Here is a 14,886-nt window from a genome sequence, read left to right as displayed (position 1 = left end):
TTCTAGCAGAATTGTTCCACCATTCTAGCAGGATTCTGGCAGAACCAGCTCATAGACTGTGACTGGGAAGACGAGACAAGGGAAGTTCGGACATCAGTGACAAACCTGCAACTGCTACTCAAAAATATTTATCGTAAATACCTTAAAAACTGACCCACTTGAAACTACCTACCCGCAGCGATTCACAGGTTGGCATCCGTCAGGCCACACTCCAGCTGTACCAAATAGGTCAGGATCTTCATCTTGGCGATCGCTCGCTTTCCTGGTGGCAACCGCTGCAAGGGACCAACCAACGAGAGCGCAAAGTACTCCTCTTCGCTCATCTTTCCAGCAGGTGCCGGTGCTGCTGGAGCTACTGTATCGCTGCTTGTACAACTGCTCGTAGACGGCTGCTCGATGGCTTGTGGTTTGGCTGGAGTCACACTAACGGATGAGGTATCCGGTTCAACCACTTCGTCACTCTTGAACCTTTTGGCCTGTTGAGATGATTCAACGCTGTTTGGTAGCTTGTGCTTTGCGGTACTGGCCACAACATTTAGTTGATCTGCTTCATGGCACCCTTCGGATTCAGCTTCTTCGATTACAACATCTTCGACAAGCTCGTCTGGTTCTTCGGTCTGTTCACCAGTCATGTCCTCATGCCCAAAATTCTCGTCTGGTTTAGATTCTCCAGTTGTAACCACGTCCAACGAGCTGTCCAATGTGTTGGTATTTCCTACGTCTTCTTGCACTTTATGATCTTCACCAGCCTCTTCAGCATCGACCTCGAAGGTTTCAACAACTTCGTCAGATTCGCGAGCAAGATCGTCAGAACAATCAGCGATTTGTTTGCACTCTGTCGCCTCACGTTCGTCGCAGGATTCTTCATCCTCGATCAGATGAGTCTCGAGATCATCTTTCGGTTCGCTTCCTTCGCTGGGCTCATGTTCGATCAACACTTCGTAATCTGCTTCTTCAATTGCTAATGTCAGCAGAATTCTGTCAAAACGGAAATTTCAACTGTTATAATTACGGAATGCAGAACGTTTAACTGAATCTTACTCTTCTTTATCAGTTGCTGGAGCTTCTTCCTCTTTGATTGTATCGGTAATTTCATCAAGTGCTTCATCTATTTGGATGACTAGGAAAGAATAAAACATTATTTAAACCAGGGCTGAGCAGTAGGTTAGTAGAGTTTAGTCGTTGACTAACAAGTTTTTTTTTATAAAAATATTTAAATCGTCCTCCTAAAACAATTTGGCGCCCTCAGCAGGGTTCAAGAGAAACTATGCATTTTGCAAATTTGCCAAGTTGCCGATTTGTGCTGCGCCTTCATAAGTAAGATATAGTACCCTCAGGCGGCCTCAGGGCGTCCAAGGTGCCTTTTTTAAATTAAAAAAATGCCAAATGGAAAATGTTTTAACAAATCATCATGGTCTTAATATCCGTTCAACCATTAGTTTTGACGTTTGAATCGAGAAGGGAAATTCGTTTGAATGCTTTTCATTTCATTTATTTCATTTTTTAAGCTTAACTTGTGTGAAGTTACTATCCTAAGCTGAGATGTGGAGAATGATAGATTAGGATATCAGAAATAATGTTTCCATACAACAAAAAAATCCTTAAAAATGGTTTAAACTCGCGCGCGGAGCTTAAATAAAAAAAAAGTGCATTTTTCGTGGATTTTTTCAGAAATACGTGTAACAATCATACTAAAGTCATTCAAATTTGGTCACCTTGGGCTTCAAGTTATAGTTTAATGTCCCCTAAACAAATTCCTGTACAGTGTACAGACATGGTCCATAAAAGCTTGTGTTTGGGCATGGCAAGGCGTTTTAGGGAGAAAAATTTGATTTTTTACTTTAAAAAAATCAAAAATCGCTCTCTAAAACGAGCCAAAAAATTTTGCAGCCAAAACTATTGCATGCAGCGCTTAGGAAATTTCACGGAAAACATTTTGCTTTTTTAACATTTTAATTTTTGTCCACGCAAAGCCGAGATATTTGCATTTTAGTGAACAAAAAAGAGCGACTTTTCAAAATTCTGATGATTTTAAAACATTGGCTAGTATGATTGCAAACGGGAAGGCATATATTTGGGATATTTTTATTTTGCTCGCTCAAAAACGATATTTCTGGAGTTTCTTTTTTTTTTTTTTTTGAAAAGGTTCAATAAACCAAATTTACAGTTTTTACTTTTTGGGTGTTTTTGAAATTGCCTTGGGTCAGGGTTATTAAAAAAACACTAAAAAAGAAAAACCTGAAAATTTGGTTTATTTGATTTGTTTATAACATTTCATGAAAAAAACATGAGATTTGCTCACAATGTGACGTAAACTACATATTTATAAGTACTGGTCTGTTATTTTCTCGATATAAACAAATAAAGCTCGAGTGGGTGACTATTTAAAAAATAGTTTTTTTTAAATAAATGAATTTGTTTCATTCGAATGTATATGCCAAAAAATTCACGTTCACAGCTTGGAGATAAGAACTTTAATAAAATGTCTGCCTGTGTGGATCAATCGGACCGCGCACTGGACTCACAATGCAGAGGTCGCCGGTTCGAATCCCCAGGCGGACGCAAAAAATTCTAAGTGTAAATATAGGTTTTCGGTGCCCTCTCTCCGTGCCATGCCTTCACACTTAGGAGACCCGGGAGGCGGAGTCTTGTCGCAAAAAGAACGATACACGCCTGTGGATCCGTTGACGAAACCGCAAGGTTTAATAGGGCCACATCATAAGGTGTTACGTCGATTCCGTTTTCTTTTTACTTTAATAAAATTAATTTTAATTCATAATTATTTGTCGTTTGCGTCAAGTTGTGAGAAAATCTCATGTTTTTTTCATAAAATGTTCGCAATTCGCAATTTTCAGTGTAAGAACGGGCCTTGACCGATCTTATGCACTAGGTTCCCAACGAACACGCACTGCCCTTACGCCTACATCTCACCCTTGCTCTGAGTCAGTACGAGCAACACGCTAGAACACGCTTTGAGTGTTCGTGCCAGGCATGCACACCTTCTTTTCCGGTTACGCATTTTAACTCGGCCGGGGGTGGTACATTACGTAGGGTTAGATGTAAGTATAAGCGCCTAACCATTTAAAGTGTGCCTAACAAATTTCATTAAAGCAAATACTGTTTTATTTTTAGTTTGAATTCAAAAACTTATTGTTATTTACTTTGTATTGTTTTCTCCTGAAATCTTCTCTATTGTTGAGTCTGTTTATCTGTTGCTATTCATTTTGTCGCGGTGTTTTGTTACATTTTTTGGTCCTAAGCATTTTATAAAAGTTTTTCAAAAGTACAATAGTAATATTTGTGTTTCTTTGATCATTCCCAAAATTGAGTAAGGGCTCGAACCTCCCTTGTTTGAAGAAAAGGGTAAAGATTGAAAACAATGGACAGTGAAAGAAATATACTATTTGAAGAATCAATAGTAAAAGAAAAAGAGTAATTTATGAAGTAGATAATCTAATCTAGATTAGATTAGATAGTTATTTATGAAGTAGATAAAGAAATTTACAATAGTAAATAAATAGAGGTAACAAACAATCTTAGATTGTATTAAGTGCAATTTATAGGGCAGATGTAAAATTATTCAAATAGATAAATAAAGATAAACAAAATTGACATCGCTGCCAAATTAAGGGAAAACAGACAGTTTGTTGCAGCAGCATCAATTGGTAAAATAGAGTGGAAAAGCGTTGAGAAATAAGAGAATCAAATGAGTAAAATCGAAATCAAATAGAGGATAGTAAACAGAAGCCGCGTTAGAAAATGAGTGAAACAAAACAAATAGAAGATAGGTGGTAGATGAAATGGAAAGAAGAGAAATCCCGTTGTGCGATGTTTCAGGTAAATCCACAGCAGTTGACTCAACATACTGCGAATCAAAACAATACCGTCTACAATCACAAATTACTTCCCTTTCCCACATTGTCGCGCCCCTTTCTTTTAGCCGTCTCGACTTTGACCCGCGGTGGTCAAAGGTTTACGATCCGTTTCCACAGGCCACCAGCTAGGTCATCATGAAAACCAAGCCAACGTGGAGGTAAGAAAATAGGACACTTGCAAGGAACCAGAGCTATACTGTTCTGATCAAGATAATTCGGATGATCTAACAGAACTACGGATGTAGTTAGTTACACTCCTTCCAGGATGTTCCTTACGTGGACGTCAACCGAAGAGCACGCAACAAGGTCAGTGCCATTGCATGCTCTTAGGTATCAATCCTTGGCCTGCTGAATTCAGGATCCAGCAAAAGTATATAAAAATGAAAAACGATATTAAAATACTTCTACAGAAAACTAATTTTTGTTTGATACATTTTGAAACAAGATTTAAATGTATTTTTAAAGCAAACATGGCAGTCAAACGGTCGACCGGGAACGATACCCTTCAGAGTCTTAAATAATCGAGCAAATCTACTGAAGGAAAAAAATTACAAAATCACCTGCGAAATAATTTGAGTGCTTTTATATTCGAATACGTTGAATGAGCGGGGTATTAACGGACATATGAAGTAGCCAAATTCGAATTAGCGAATCTACCTTGGAATCTACTCTGTACATGTTGTAGGCACCCTAGGGTAAATATATCTACATTGAGTTTATCTTAATGGAGATAATTCTAGATCTCGGATCAAATTTAGGAAGAACCAGAACATATTTGATAGGTACAATTCAGACTCGACTATCCGAAGGCCTCGAAAAAAAATCACTTCGGATCGGTAAAACGAATCACGAGGCAAAAAAATCGTTGTCTTTTTTTTATTGTAAAGTAATTTATAATTTTTAAATCCAAGATTTCTACCAAAATGGCGTTGACCAAATTGTTCAAATTCAACTAAAATAGGGTCGCAGAATTCAAATTTTATGGATAAAGTAAAAAAAATTAAAAAAAAAAAACACATGAAAAAAATATATTTTTTGTTCATGATTCAACCTTTGAATAATCAAGGCTTCGGATAAACGAGTCTTGACTGTACAACTATTGCAAGTTAAATTGCGTCTGATATCCCTTGGTGCTGCAAGTCGTAATCCGATCATGTTTACAATTTTTGGCAGAAACACCATGGTTGATTTTGAACTTGAAATAGAAACAGACTTACCCGAAGAATCCCCCTTCCGCTTCCGATAATCCATCGGCACCGCATCCCGGGCCAGTGTCGTCCTGTGGAACTGCCGCCTCACGTAACGCTCCTCAAAGTGGTTCTCGCAAACGAGTCTCCTCGCACTGGCCGGCAAATTCTGGACGTCTTCGTTCCCAGACAGCTGGAGCCACTTTCGCCGGCGCGGCTCGTCCTTGGGCAGGTTGAAGAATACCAACGTTCCGCATGGAAACGGTTTGTTGAAGCACCCGTTGAAGATGCAACAGGCCATACTTTTGAACACTGTGTTTTCGTTGATTGCCGGGCAAATTTGTTTGAAAATAATGCGACAAAGTTGTTTGTTTTGATTTCGGGTTCAGGTACACTGTGAAAATGAAGTAGACGTTTGCGAGGGAAGGGGAACTATAAACAGAATCCCTCTCCAAACGTCAACGCCTAATTTGATTAGGCGCAGAGCAAAGAAGAGAACTGTCAGTCTGCGTTGTCCAAATTTTTCATGTCCCGACGACGACGTAAACAGAGCAAGAACATCAGTCGATTTGTCGCGGCGCCCCTTGGAAGAGGGTGGAGAAAGGACAGTGAAAAAAAAGTGTCGTGTGTTTTCCACGGATCAATCAGAACAGGTCACAACACCATGGACAGACAGCAGAAGCAGCAATATTGACTTTGAACTGCTCAATTAGGGGGGTCCCGAGGAACTAGTGCGGTGCCAAAGTCCTATTTGAAGCCCCGTGTCTGGGCAGGATTGGAGACGATATTTGACCGCGAAACAGGTGTGGAGAGAGACCAACGCAGCAAAAATGAATCTCCACGAGCCGGTCGATATGCTCAATAAGGTAATTGTCCTTTTCGGGGGAGGGCAGTGTCCTGCCCCTCGGTCGTTCCCTAAATTTATGGTATTTTAATGATTTTCTCCCGTTTTTCATTCGCCGCAGACCCTCGATGATCTCACACCGGAGGAGAAGATGAGGTAAATACCGGACCGGATTTTGAAATGGTTTTTATCGATTCTTATCTTCGCGTACCGTACACAAGTACCTTATCGTAACGCAAGCCACAAAAGATTACCTCGCAAAACGATGAAGCGCACACACAACATGATTCGAAGAACGCTGCTGAATTATTAACTCAATGCTTCATGATGTTTTATGATGGATTTTTTTCCTTTCATTTTCCTTCCAGAATCGAGCACATGAAGCTGCACGAGAAGCACAAGGGCCATGAGTCGATGCACGCCGAGATGGTTGTCATCCTGCTGGTTACGCTGATCATCGCCCAGATTGTGCTGGTCGAGTGGAAGAAGCGCCACTATCGGTCGTATTCGGTGAGTGGTGTTTTTTTTTTGTTTTTCAGTACATGAAACTATGAGTAATATAATTACAGTAAAATAATTTTAACAAGTCACGTGCAGCTTTGCGTACCGATCTCAATCGTTTCTGAAATTGCAAACCAAAATGATTGAAACCTGTTCCGTAGCTATCAAAATGTTTTTATTTTTTAAATTGCGAGATAAATATGTAGTGAACTGTTCTTGTTCTTCGGCACAAAAAATTATCTGATTTTGGTTTATGTATTATTTTTTCTGAGCAATAGGATCCTGAAGCCCAATGTAAATTTTCATGTACAACGGTAAAAAACACGATTAAAGCAGATGGAAATAACTAGAAAAGTTGTTATTATCATTCTTATGTTGTTATAATAACACCGAATAATAACAGATATTTGTTCAAAAATAACTATTTCTGTTATCAAAAATTATCACAGGAAAACCCGATAAGAGAAAAAAAATGTTCCCAACGGGCCAAACATTCAATATTACGCACTTTTGAAATGTTAGTCTGGATTTACAATTTTTAAAAATATTGTTTTCGAAAAGATCGGAAAATTTCACGAATTTTCCATATTTTAACATTGTAAATCGGACCATTAGTTGCTGAGATATCGACATTAGAAAATGGTGGGTTGTTAGGGTGAGACTTAGAAAACATCCATTTTACTGTTTTTAAACCTTTGCATGGCAATATCTCAGCAACTAAGGGTCGTATCAACAAAGTTCAATAAAGCAAAATATAGAGAATTTTCTCTTTCGAAGGTGGGCAAACATGGGCACTAATTTAATAAAATGAAAAACGGCGACTATTTTCAAAAAAGTTACCTGAAAATGGCTATAACTTGAAAACGGTGCACTTTATCAAAACTTTACTGAAGTACTTTTTGATTGCAAATTCGATTTTACATCGAAAAATGAAGTTGAAAATTTTTTGCGACCAATATTTCGATTTTTTTTTAAATTCTGTATTGATTCAAAAAATCATAACTCGGTCAAATATTTTTTACCCATTCTTGAAATTTCTGAAAAGTTGGCATTTGATGTCCTCTAAAACATAAAAAATAGTGTTTTTTTGCAAATCAATTTTTAGTGACAAAAAGTGAAATTAAAAATCACCACATTTTTTTTACTGTGTATCATTTTTTTCAGTGTAGTCTATAAACATACCTACAACTTTGCCGAAGACACCAAATCGATCAGAAAATTCCATCAAAAGATACAGAACTTTGAATTTTCACATATCATTTTTGTATGGACAGCTGCCAAATTTGTATGGAAAATTATATGAACGAACTAATGATGCAAAATGGCTTCTTTGGGCATACCGAAGGCACCAAAAAAGTTTCAACCGGATTAAAAAATACAAAAAAAAAATCGAATGACCTCTCCGAGAGTTGGTCAATAATCAAAAAAACATCTTTCAAATGAATTCTGTGCGAGAAGCGAAGACGCGAGGTTGATTTTTTGTGTTCCCATCCACTTCCCCGTGTCTTACCACTTGTCGTGGTCGGCGCCGGTATTGATCAGCATGATAGGGGCCTTTGAGAGTTGCAAAGTTGTGATGATTGGTTCCTACTTTTCATCTTAGGTTTATGGAGCAATTTTGGGAGGCCCTGGTCAATAACTGAGGAACAACTACGGGTAGACACCAATGATATGCTACACTAGTCTAAAAATCAAGTTTTTTTTTCACTTATTCAACAGTTTTGCAGTTATCTTTAACAAAATTGGTCAACATATTCCCATAGTTCTGGCCATATTTAGCTAAATAGAAAATAATAACAAATTGGGTTATGGCAAATTGGTTAAACTTTTCCCATGAAAATTTTACACATTATTCGAAAGATTAAGGCACACAATTTACCCGACGTCATGCTTTCTGATCAACGATGATATAGGAAGGGCTTTTTTTAACACCAATAATTCAAAAACGAAACACGAATCATTCCGTAAGGCAATCGACTGAAGCAAGTAATACAATTAATACTAATCACCGAAAAAAAATGACGCTCGAAACACGTGCGCGTGCGCGCTGTTCCTTCGTCCACAATCGACTCAGTTTTCAATAAAAAACAAGTTTGGTGGAAAATTTTCTAAAATCTAAAGATCAACAATTCGTCAAGTCAACCCTGCGCCAAACATAACTATATTTACCAACCCCCTTTTCCAGCTCATGACCCTGCTCGCCCTGTGGATCATCCCGTTCGTGCTCAGCCTGCGCAGCCAGTACTGGCGGTTCATCTTTTTCTGGTTGATATTCAGCTGCATCACAGCCCTGGTGATGCGAAAGGCCCTCCGGAAGCCGCTGGCCGGCACCACTCCGCGGCTCGTGTACAAGTGGTTCTACTTCATCTACAAGCTGAGCTACGGACTGGGGATCATCGGGTACATCATCATGATGTTTACCTTCTTCGGGTTGAACTTTGTGTTCAACCAACCGCCGAACGTGTGGATGGACGTCGGGCTGCTGTTTGTGTTTTACGGACTGTATTACGGGGTACTGGGACGAGACGTGTCCGAAATCTGCACGGACAAGATGGCCGCCCACGTCGGGGTGAGTACGGTTTGGGAATTGACGAGGAGATGGGTTCTTGAAATTTCTTGGTTTTTTTATTCTTCAGTACTACACACCGAAGGGCATTCCGACGAGGCACCTGGAGCGAAACGTTTGCGCCGTGTGCGGAAACCAGCTGCTGACGGAGGTCAACGAGACGGGGGTCATCGAGGACACGTACAAGCTGTCCTGCGATCACGTGTTCCACGAGTTTTGCATACGCGGCTGGTGCATCATCGGCAAGAAGCAAACGTGTCCGTACTGCAAGGAGAAGGTTGACCTGAAGAAGATGTTCTGCAATCCGTGAGTAGATCTTCGTAAGTCTTTGTTCGAGACTTCAATTTCTGTCCCGTTTTCAGCTGGGAACGACCGCACGTTCTGTACGGCCAGCTCCTCGACTGGATCCGGTGGCTGGTGGCCTGGCAACCGCTGATCCTGTTCATCGTCCAGGGCATCAACTGGATGCTGGGGCTGGAATAGCCTCTTGGGGCGATATTTTCGCTCCATTCGCGCATTCCCGTCGCACCGTCGTCGTCGTCGTCCTCGCCGTCTTTCATTGTCATCGATACCAGAACGCGTGCTCGGCGCCGAGCATTCAAGCTTCAGTTTCCGTACGATTGAGTTGGGTTTTTGTCGTAATTTCACAAACATACACGTTGAGAGCAAGAGGGAGAGAGAGTCATCAAAATAGCACCATGAGCGGCCGCCACGCACCCGTCTGTGTAAAGCTTTATCAACTAGCAATTCAGTCAGCTTAGTGAGATGTAGCATTAGCAGGAAATCCAGCAAAGTGAGAGGATTTCCGTTCTTTCATTGAGTAGTCCTAGTAAACCGTAGTCATTAAACATCAATTTCAACGACATGTAACAAACAGCAACTTTCAGAACGAGTGAAGATGATTTTTCCAAACAGAACAGTGTCCTTTTTGTAAATGTGTTTCTAAACTTACGATATTGTAATTTCGATGCAAAAATAAAAAAAAAAGGTAGAACTTTTTTTTCAAAATGAAAGCCACTTTTATGGGGGTTTTTGTGATTCTTTGTTTATTTTTGAGTATTTCATCATCAGCTCGCGAAGAGCCAGAAAGGGTTTCGCGCGACACAACCTCGACAATTTGCTGTTTTGTTTCCATCACAGTTAGCGCATTTTACATTTGAACGGTGCTTGTGCGATTTTTACATTGAATGATGCCCCAAATGGCATTTTAAACTAAGTTTGGCCTCAAAATCGACGTGCGACGAGAAAAGAAATATTTCGAATTTTATTATTTTATTACAATAATTTAATATTCGATGATAAATTCCGAATTGCCTTATAACGCCGATTCTCAGAAGCAGAACCTTGAAATTAAAAGGACGAATTTTGTTTTTTTTTGCTTCAAATGAAGAAAGAAAATGAAGAGAAAATCATTACAATTATCATTAAATACAAAGATTCAAAAACACAAATATTGAAAACAACATTTTGAAATTGAGAAATTAAAAAAAAATAATGTGAAATAGGAATACAAAACAAAATTTAAAAATTACAATTTCAAAACTCAAAAATTCAAATAATTCAAAATTAGAAAAAAATATTTTAATATTTCAAAACTCAAAATTTAAAATTGACGTAAATTTTTTTTTTTCAGAATTTAAGCATTTAAAATTTTAGGTTTCCTATCTCTGTCTAGCAAAAGTTTTTTGTCAGGCGACTTCTAGCTGGTTTTTTTGACTGGCCGCTCGATATGTTAGCCAACATACTTCGCAGGGCTGTGACAGCTCGAGCCCGATCATTGTTTGCATTTGGACACTGTGACGAGAAGTTCGTCATTTTTGGGTCAAATTATATTTTTTTCACTGGGGCTAGAAAGCCTTATTTTAGAATTTTAGAATTTTGGAATTTTAGAATTTTAGAATTTTAGAATTTTAGAATTTTAGAATTTCTGAATTTTATAATTTCAGAATTTTAGAATTTTAAAATTTTAGAATTTTAAAATTTTAGAATTTTAGAATTTTAGAATTTTAGAATTTTAGAATTTTGGAACTTTAGAATTTTAGAATTTCAGAATTTTAGAATTTTAGAATTTTAGAATTTTAGAATTTTAGAATTTTAGAATTTTAGAATTTTAGAATTTTAGAATTTTAGAATTTTAGAATTTTAGAATTTTAGAATATTAGAATTTTAGAATTTTAGAATTTGAGAATTTGAGAATTTGAGAATTTTAGAATTTGAGAATTTTAGAATTTTCGAATTTTAGAATTTTAGAATTTTAGAATTTTAGAATTTTATAATTCAAATCTAGGAAAAGGGTGGTTAAAAACCTACCGAAACCCATAACTGTTATGTTTGCTTAGTCTAATATCACAGTTGGGGAAGAAGGGGGAAGTTATTTAAAAATCACGACTAACATTTGAAAATTGTAAAAGCAAGAGAATTTTCTTTTTGTACTATCAAATAAAAAATATCATTTAAGTCTAACTTATGTATTGTCAATGGTTCAGAATTACACGCGTAGGTATTAAAACGAGACTCAGGCGAGCTCCCCCGAAAAAATGGTAAGGTTAATAAATACCGTCAGTAAATAACACTATTTAGAATACTATACTGCCGTTCTACGCATAATTGTCCCATGTTCAAAAAAGTACAACTGAGAAAAACACGATTGAAATTTTTCGACCGATTTCTGTGTTTCTACGCATAATTGTCCCGTGGGTTCCTATTCGCCCTATGTGTCCCTAATCGCCCCAGTTAGCAGTTTATCACCCTTATTTGTGATTCTCTTGCTATACAACAGGTAAACAAGACATAATGCTTAGTAAAACTAATGATTCTGTGTAAGAAAATACTTGGTGGGACAATTATGCGTAGAAGTTCAACGATGGGACAAACAGACTTGGTGTTGTTTTTGATGAGTTTCCGAACAAAGTACTAGATTTTATGTGTTTCTCTTAAAGTACACATCAGACTAAACTTAAAAATGGCATAAAGTCAAAATCGTCAAAAACTGACATGGGACAATTATGCGTAGAACGGCAGTTATACCAGCGACAAAAAATAAGGCAAGTAAAATCGCACAAAGTTGCGAGAAAAAAAAACTAACTCTAAAACACCTTAAAACTCTCCATCCTCTTCCCTAATCCAGCACAAATCTTACCGACTTGGACGACTTGCTCTGCTCGCCGTTACTGCCATGCCTCGCGTCCTGCTCCATCAGCACAAACCTCATGTCCTGGATGGCGTTCTCGATGTCGGCGATCGACTGCAGGAAATCCCGCGCCATGCCCTGCTCCGGCCGCAGGCTGTTGTCCAGATCGACCACGCTGGCGTTCGGTTCCTGCTTGCAGACTCCCTGGTGCTTTTCGCAGTACCTTTTCAGCTTCATCGTTGCGATTTGGATGTCCTTCAGCTTGGTGGCGACTTTCAGCTCGAAGCGGGACAGTTTGGAGGGGGATTCCGACTGGAGGTTGTCCGGCACGTTTTCGTCGTTTGACGGTGGCAGCTGTTGGCAGCCTATTGCTTCATCTTCGAGGGGTTGCTGTTCTTTGCGCATGCTATAGCTTGAGGAGGTCGCCATTCGGATCATGGATTTGAGCAAACCTTCCGACTTTTTCGCCTTGTTGGGGGATTTCTTCGTTGGACTGTTCCGTCCCCAGATGACGTCCTTAACCGATTCTACGTTGAGGGAGATTCTCCCGGAGTTGCGGGATTTCCTGATCGCTCCGCTGTCTTCTCGCCAGTCAATGTCAAAGTTTTCAAACACGTTCCCCGCGTTCAGGTCTTCCCGATCTCTCACCACACTCAGCCAGTACTCCAGCCGAGCCGGATTCCACTCCGCAACCCGTCCATTCGTCTTATCGTAGATATTTACAACCGCCCTCAAAATCCCCTCCTCGTCCGCGACCTGCGACTGCCCAAACTCGATCCGCAGTCCCAACTCCCGGCAGCGCTGAGTCGCCTCCTTCACCCCAAGCTGAATCTGGTGCAAACTCTCGTCGCTCGGTCGCTCCATCATCTTCTGAATCTCCTCGATCAAGTTGGACTTAAACGGCGTAAACTCGAACGAACTGTCCGCCTCGCCATCCGAGCTGTTCTGCTGCTGCTGGTGGCGCTTTTCCTGTTCCCGTAGCATCGCTTCCTTTTCCGTCTCGAGCAGTTCCTTGTGGCACTTGTACTTGAACTTTTCCAGCTCCAGCGTCGCGAGCCGTTCCTCGTACTGGCGTTCGTACGCGAGCCGCTCGGCTTCGATCTGCGAGATGGCGGCACGCTTTTCGGCGTCCAGCTCGCGCCGGAGGCGGTGTTCCTGTTCGCGCAAGATTTCCTGGTGCGCCGTCTGGAAGTCGACCATCTGGGTAGGAAAATAAAATTTTGTTTAATTTAGTTATGTTGTTGATTTAATTTAAAGGCTTAGGGAAAATTCTCTTATGTTAACTAAACTTTGATTTTCAAATTCCTGGTTTTCTCCCGAGCACAATACTAGAGACTTTTTTGAAAAGGTCCTATAAGCTTTTTCATATATTTAGAAGCAATTTTCAAAAAAAAAATCTGCAATATTACATCGAATTACAATGTTTTTTTGTTTTGTTTTATACTTTATAAATACATACTTGGTACATGCCCATTCTTTAAAAAAACATTCCTCAGGATAGCTTTTGAGCATTTAAAATGTAAACGATATCGGAAAAAGCACTAAATGTAAACGAAACGATGTCCATATAGCTTGGGATTTTTCATCTTTAAATTTTCCAAATTCAAGATCGTTTAATCTTTGTTTTGTTTGAGACAAGTATTGTAATTTCTACTGGGCAACAGGAAATAGAAATCCGGTCGTTTTGAAAATCATTTTCATTGAAACTAAGAAAAAAGAGCGCGAAAGATTTTTTTCCTTCTGCCAAGAGTATTTTTTAATAACCTGAAATTAATACATTATTTTGAACAAAAAAAATAGTTTGCATCATTTGTTTGTTATCAGCGAATGAAGAATTTTCATCAAACGAAAATCTTTTGCCGCTCATAAAAAAAAAAATCGGAATTGAACATGGCTCTCCTCCTTCACGCGCGAGAGAAAAAAAAATCATCATCAACAATGAGGTTCACAAAAAATCTTTAAGTGATGATTCGAAAAGTTCGGGAGCGATTTTCTCTTGCGTGGTTCGCCTCCTCTCTTTTTAGCGGATGAATATGGTTCGCAAGCAAAAAAGGTGTTTTTTGCTATTTTTCCATCCCGTGTCTTTACAAATCAATGAGAATCCCTATGTTTATAGAACTTTTTCTAATGAATCTCTTGAAGTCTCCATACAATTTTTGCCAGACAAAAAATGCTCTAAAAATATAAAAAATAGGTATTATTAAATCGATATTTTCTATTCATTTTTTTTTAACTTTCGGCATTGTTGCCAATAATTCAAGATGGAAGGAAACGATCTAAAAATTAACTCGTTTTCTTTTTTTCTACACATCGTAATATTCCAAAACGTCTAAGATTTAATCAGAAATTTGTTTTAACTAGTTTACAAATTAATGAAAAATCTAATTTAAAACCAGGAAAAAATCATTTTTAATTCTCGGAGGTAATATGTTTTGGGCAATTTTCCCATACAAACTGCTACTCTACAGCGACTCCGAAATCTCAAGCGATCTGGCTTATGGATATAAGAAAATTGTGTGACAAAATAAGAGTAAAGGTCTAAAATTCCAAAAATCTATCTAAATCTATCTAAGATCTGACAAAAACAAAAATTGTATCGAAAAAAAAAGATTTTGCATCGAAAATTTTCAAAAAATCTTAAGATTTTTTAATAAACCCAAACATGCTAAAAATGATTTTAAACGCAGGAGAATGTATTTTAATTTGATTTCAGCCCTTGAATTTTCATTGAAATTTTGAAGTTTATTGTAAAAATATTTTTTTTGCCCCCTGATTTTTCGGGC

At 38.6% G+C, this 14,886-nt stretch overlaps 3 protein-coding genes across 5 annotated transcripts in view; 1 reads left to right on the top strand and 2 right to left on the bottom strand.

The window, feature by feature from the left end:
- Positions 1-11: 11 nt before the first annotated feature.
- On the bottom strand, positions 12-5,488 carry LOC6039102. Of its 3 annotated transcripts, none has more exons than XM_038258047.1 (4): positions 5,093-5,488; positions 1,042-1,120; positions 173-978; positions 12-114 (listed from the first exon to the last, which is right to left on the bottom strand). In XM_038258047.1, the coding sequence occupies exons 1-3, from the start codon at positions 5,361-5,363 to the stop codon at positions 183-185; spliced, it is 1,146 nt and encodes a 381-aa protein (XP_038113975.1). In that variant the 5' UTR covers positions 5,364-5,488; the 3' UTR covers positions 12-114; positions 173-182. The 3 variants fall into 3 exon arrangements, with proteins under 3 accessions (XP_038113975.1, XP_038113976.1, XP_001848769.2); XM_038258048.1 differs by lacking the exon at positions 12-114 and having other exon boundaries at positions 115-518; positions 549-978; positions 5,093-5,487; XM_001848717.2 differs by lacking the exon at positions 12-114 and having other exon boundaries at positions 115-978; positions 5,093-5,487.
- Positions 5,489-5,561: 73 nt separating this feature from the next.
- Positions 5,562-9,996, top strand: LOC6039103 (RING finger protein 121). The gene is made up of 6 exons (XM_001848718.2): positions 5,562-5,928; positions 6,028-6,062; positions 6,275-6,416; positions 8,593-8,976; positions 9,044-9,279; positions 9,336-9,996. Exons 1-6 carry the CDS (start codon positions 5,893-5,895, stop codon positions 9,454-9,456), a joined length of 954 nt encoding a protein of 317 aa, XP_001848770.1. The 5' UTR covers positions 5,562-5,892; the 3' UTR covers positions 9,457-9,996.
- A 2,005-nt stretch (positions 9,997-12,001) lies between these two features.
- The window catches only part of LOC6039107 (kinesin-like protein KIF14), a 50,595-nt gene continuing 47,710 nt past the window's right edge, over positions 12,002-14,886 (bottom strand). Inside the window, exon 4 of the mRNA XM_038252206.1 lies at positions 12,002-13,303. Within this exon, the coding sequence (XP_038108134.1) occupies positions 12,092-13,303 (1,212 nt within the window). The 3' untranslated portion in view covers positions 12,002-12,091. The remainder of the gene's footprint in view (positions 13,304-14,886) is intronic.

The sequence above is a fragment of the Culex quinquefasciatus genome, chromosome 2 (assembly GCF_015732765.1).
Source record: "Culex quinquefasciatus strain JHB chromosome 2, VPISU_Cqui_1.0_pri_paternal, whole genome shotgun sequence".
In the NCBI taxonomy this organism is placed as follows: Eukaryota; Metazoa; Arthropoda; class Insecta; order Diptera; family Culicidae; genus Culex; species Culex quinquefasciatus.
This window is presented reverse-complemented; position numbering and strand designations above follow the sequence as displayed.

Excerpts from the sequence above, each read along its gene's own strand:
- LOC6039102 (XM_038258047.1), bottom strand. The coding sequence starts at position 5,363 with ATGGCCTGTTGCATCTTCAACGGGTGCTTCAACAAACCGTTTCCATGC. Across the intron at positions 1,121-5,092 it reads GCGGAAGGGGGATTCTTCGG|TCATCCAAATAGATGAAGCA; the intron begins GTAAGTCTGTTT and ends ATTCTTTCCTAG. Across the intron at positions 979-1,041 it reads CCAGCAACTGATAAAGAAGA|AATTCTGCTGACATTAGCAA; the intron begins GTAAGATTCAGT and ends CCGTTTTGACAG.
- LOC6039103 (XM_001848718.2), top strand. The coding sequence starts at position 5,893 with ATGAATCTCCACGAGCCGGTCGATATGCTCAATAAG. Across the intron at positions 5,929-6,027 it reads CGGTCGATATGCTCAATAAG|ACCCTCGATGATCTCACACC; the intron begins GTAATTGTCCTT and ends CATTCGCCGCAG. Across the intron at positions 6,417-8,592 it reads GCCACTATCGGTCGTATTCG|CTCATGACCCTGCTCGCCCT; the intron begins GTGAGTGGTGTT and ends CCCCTTTTCCAG.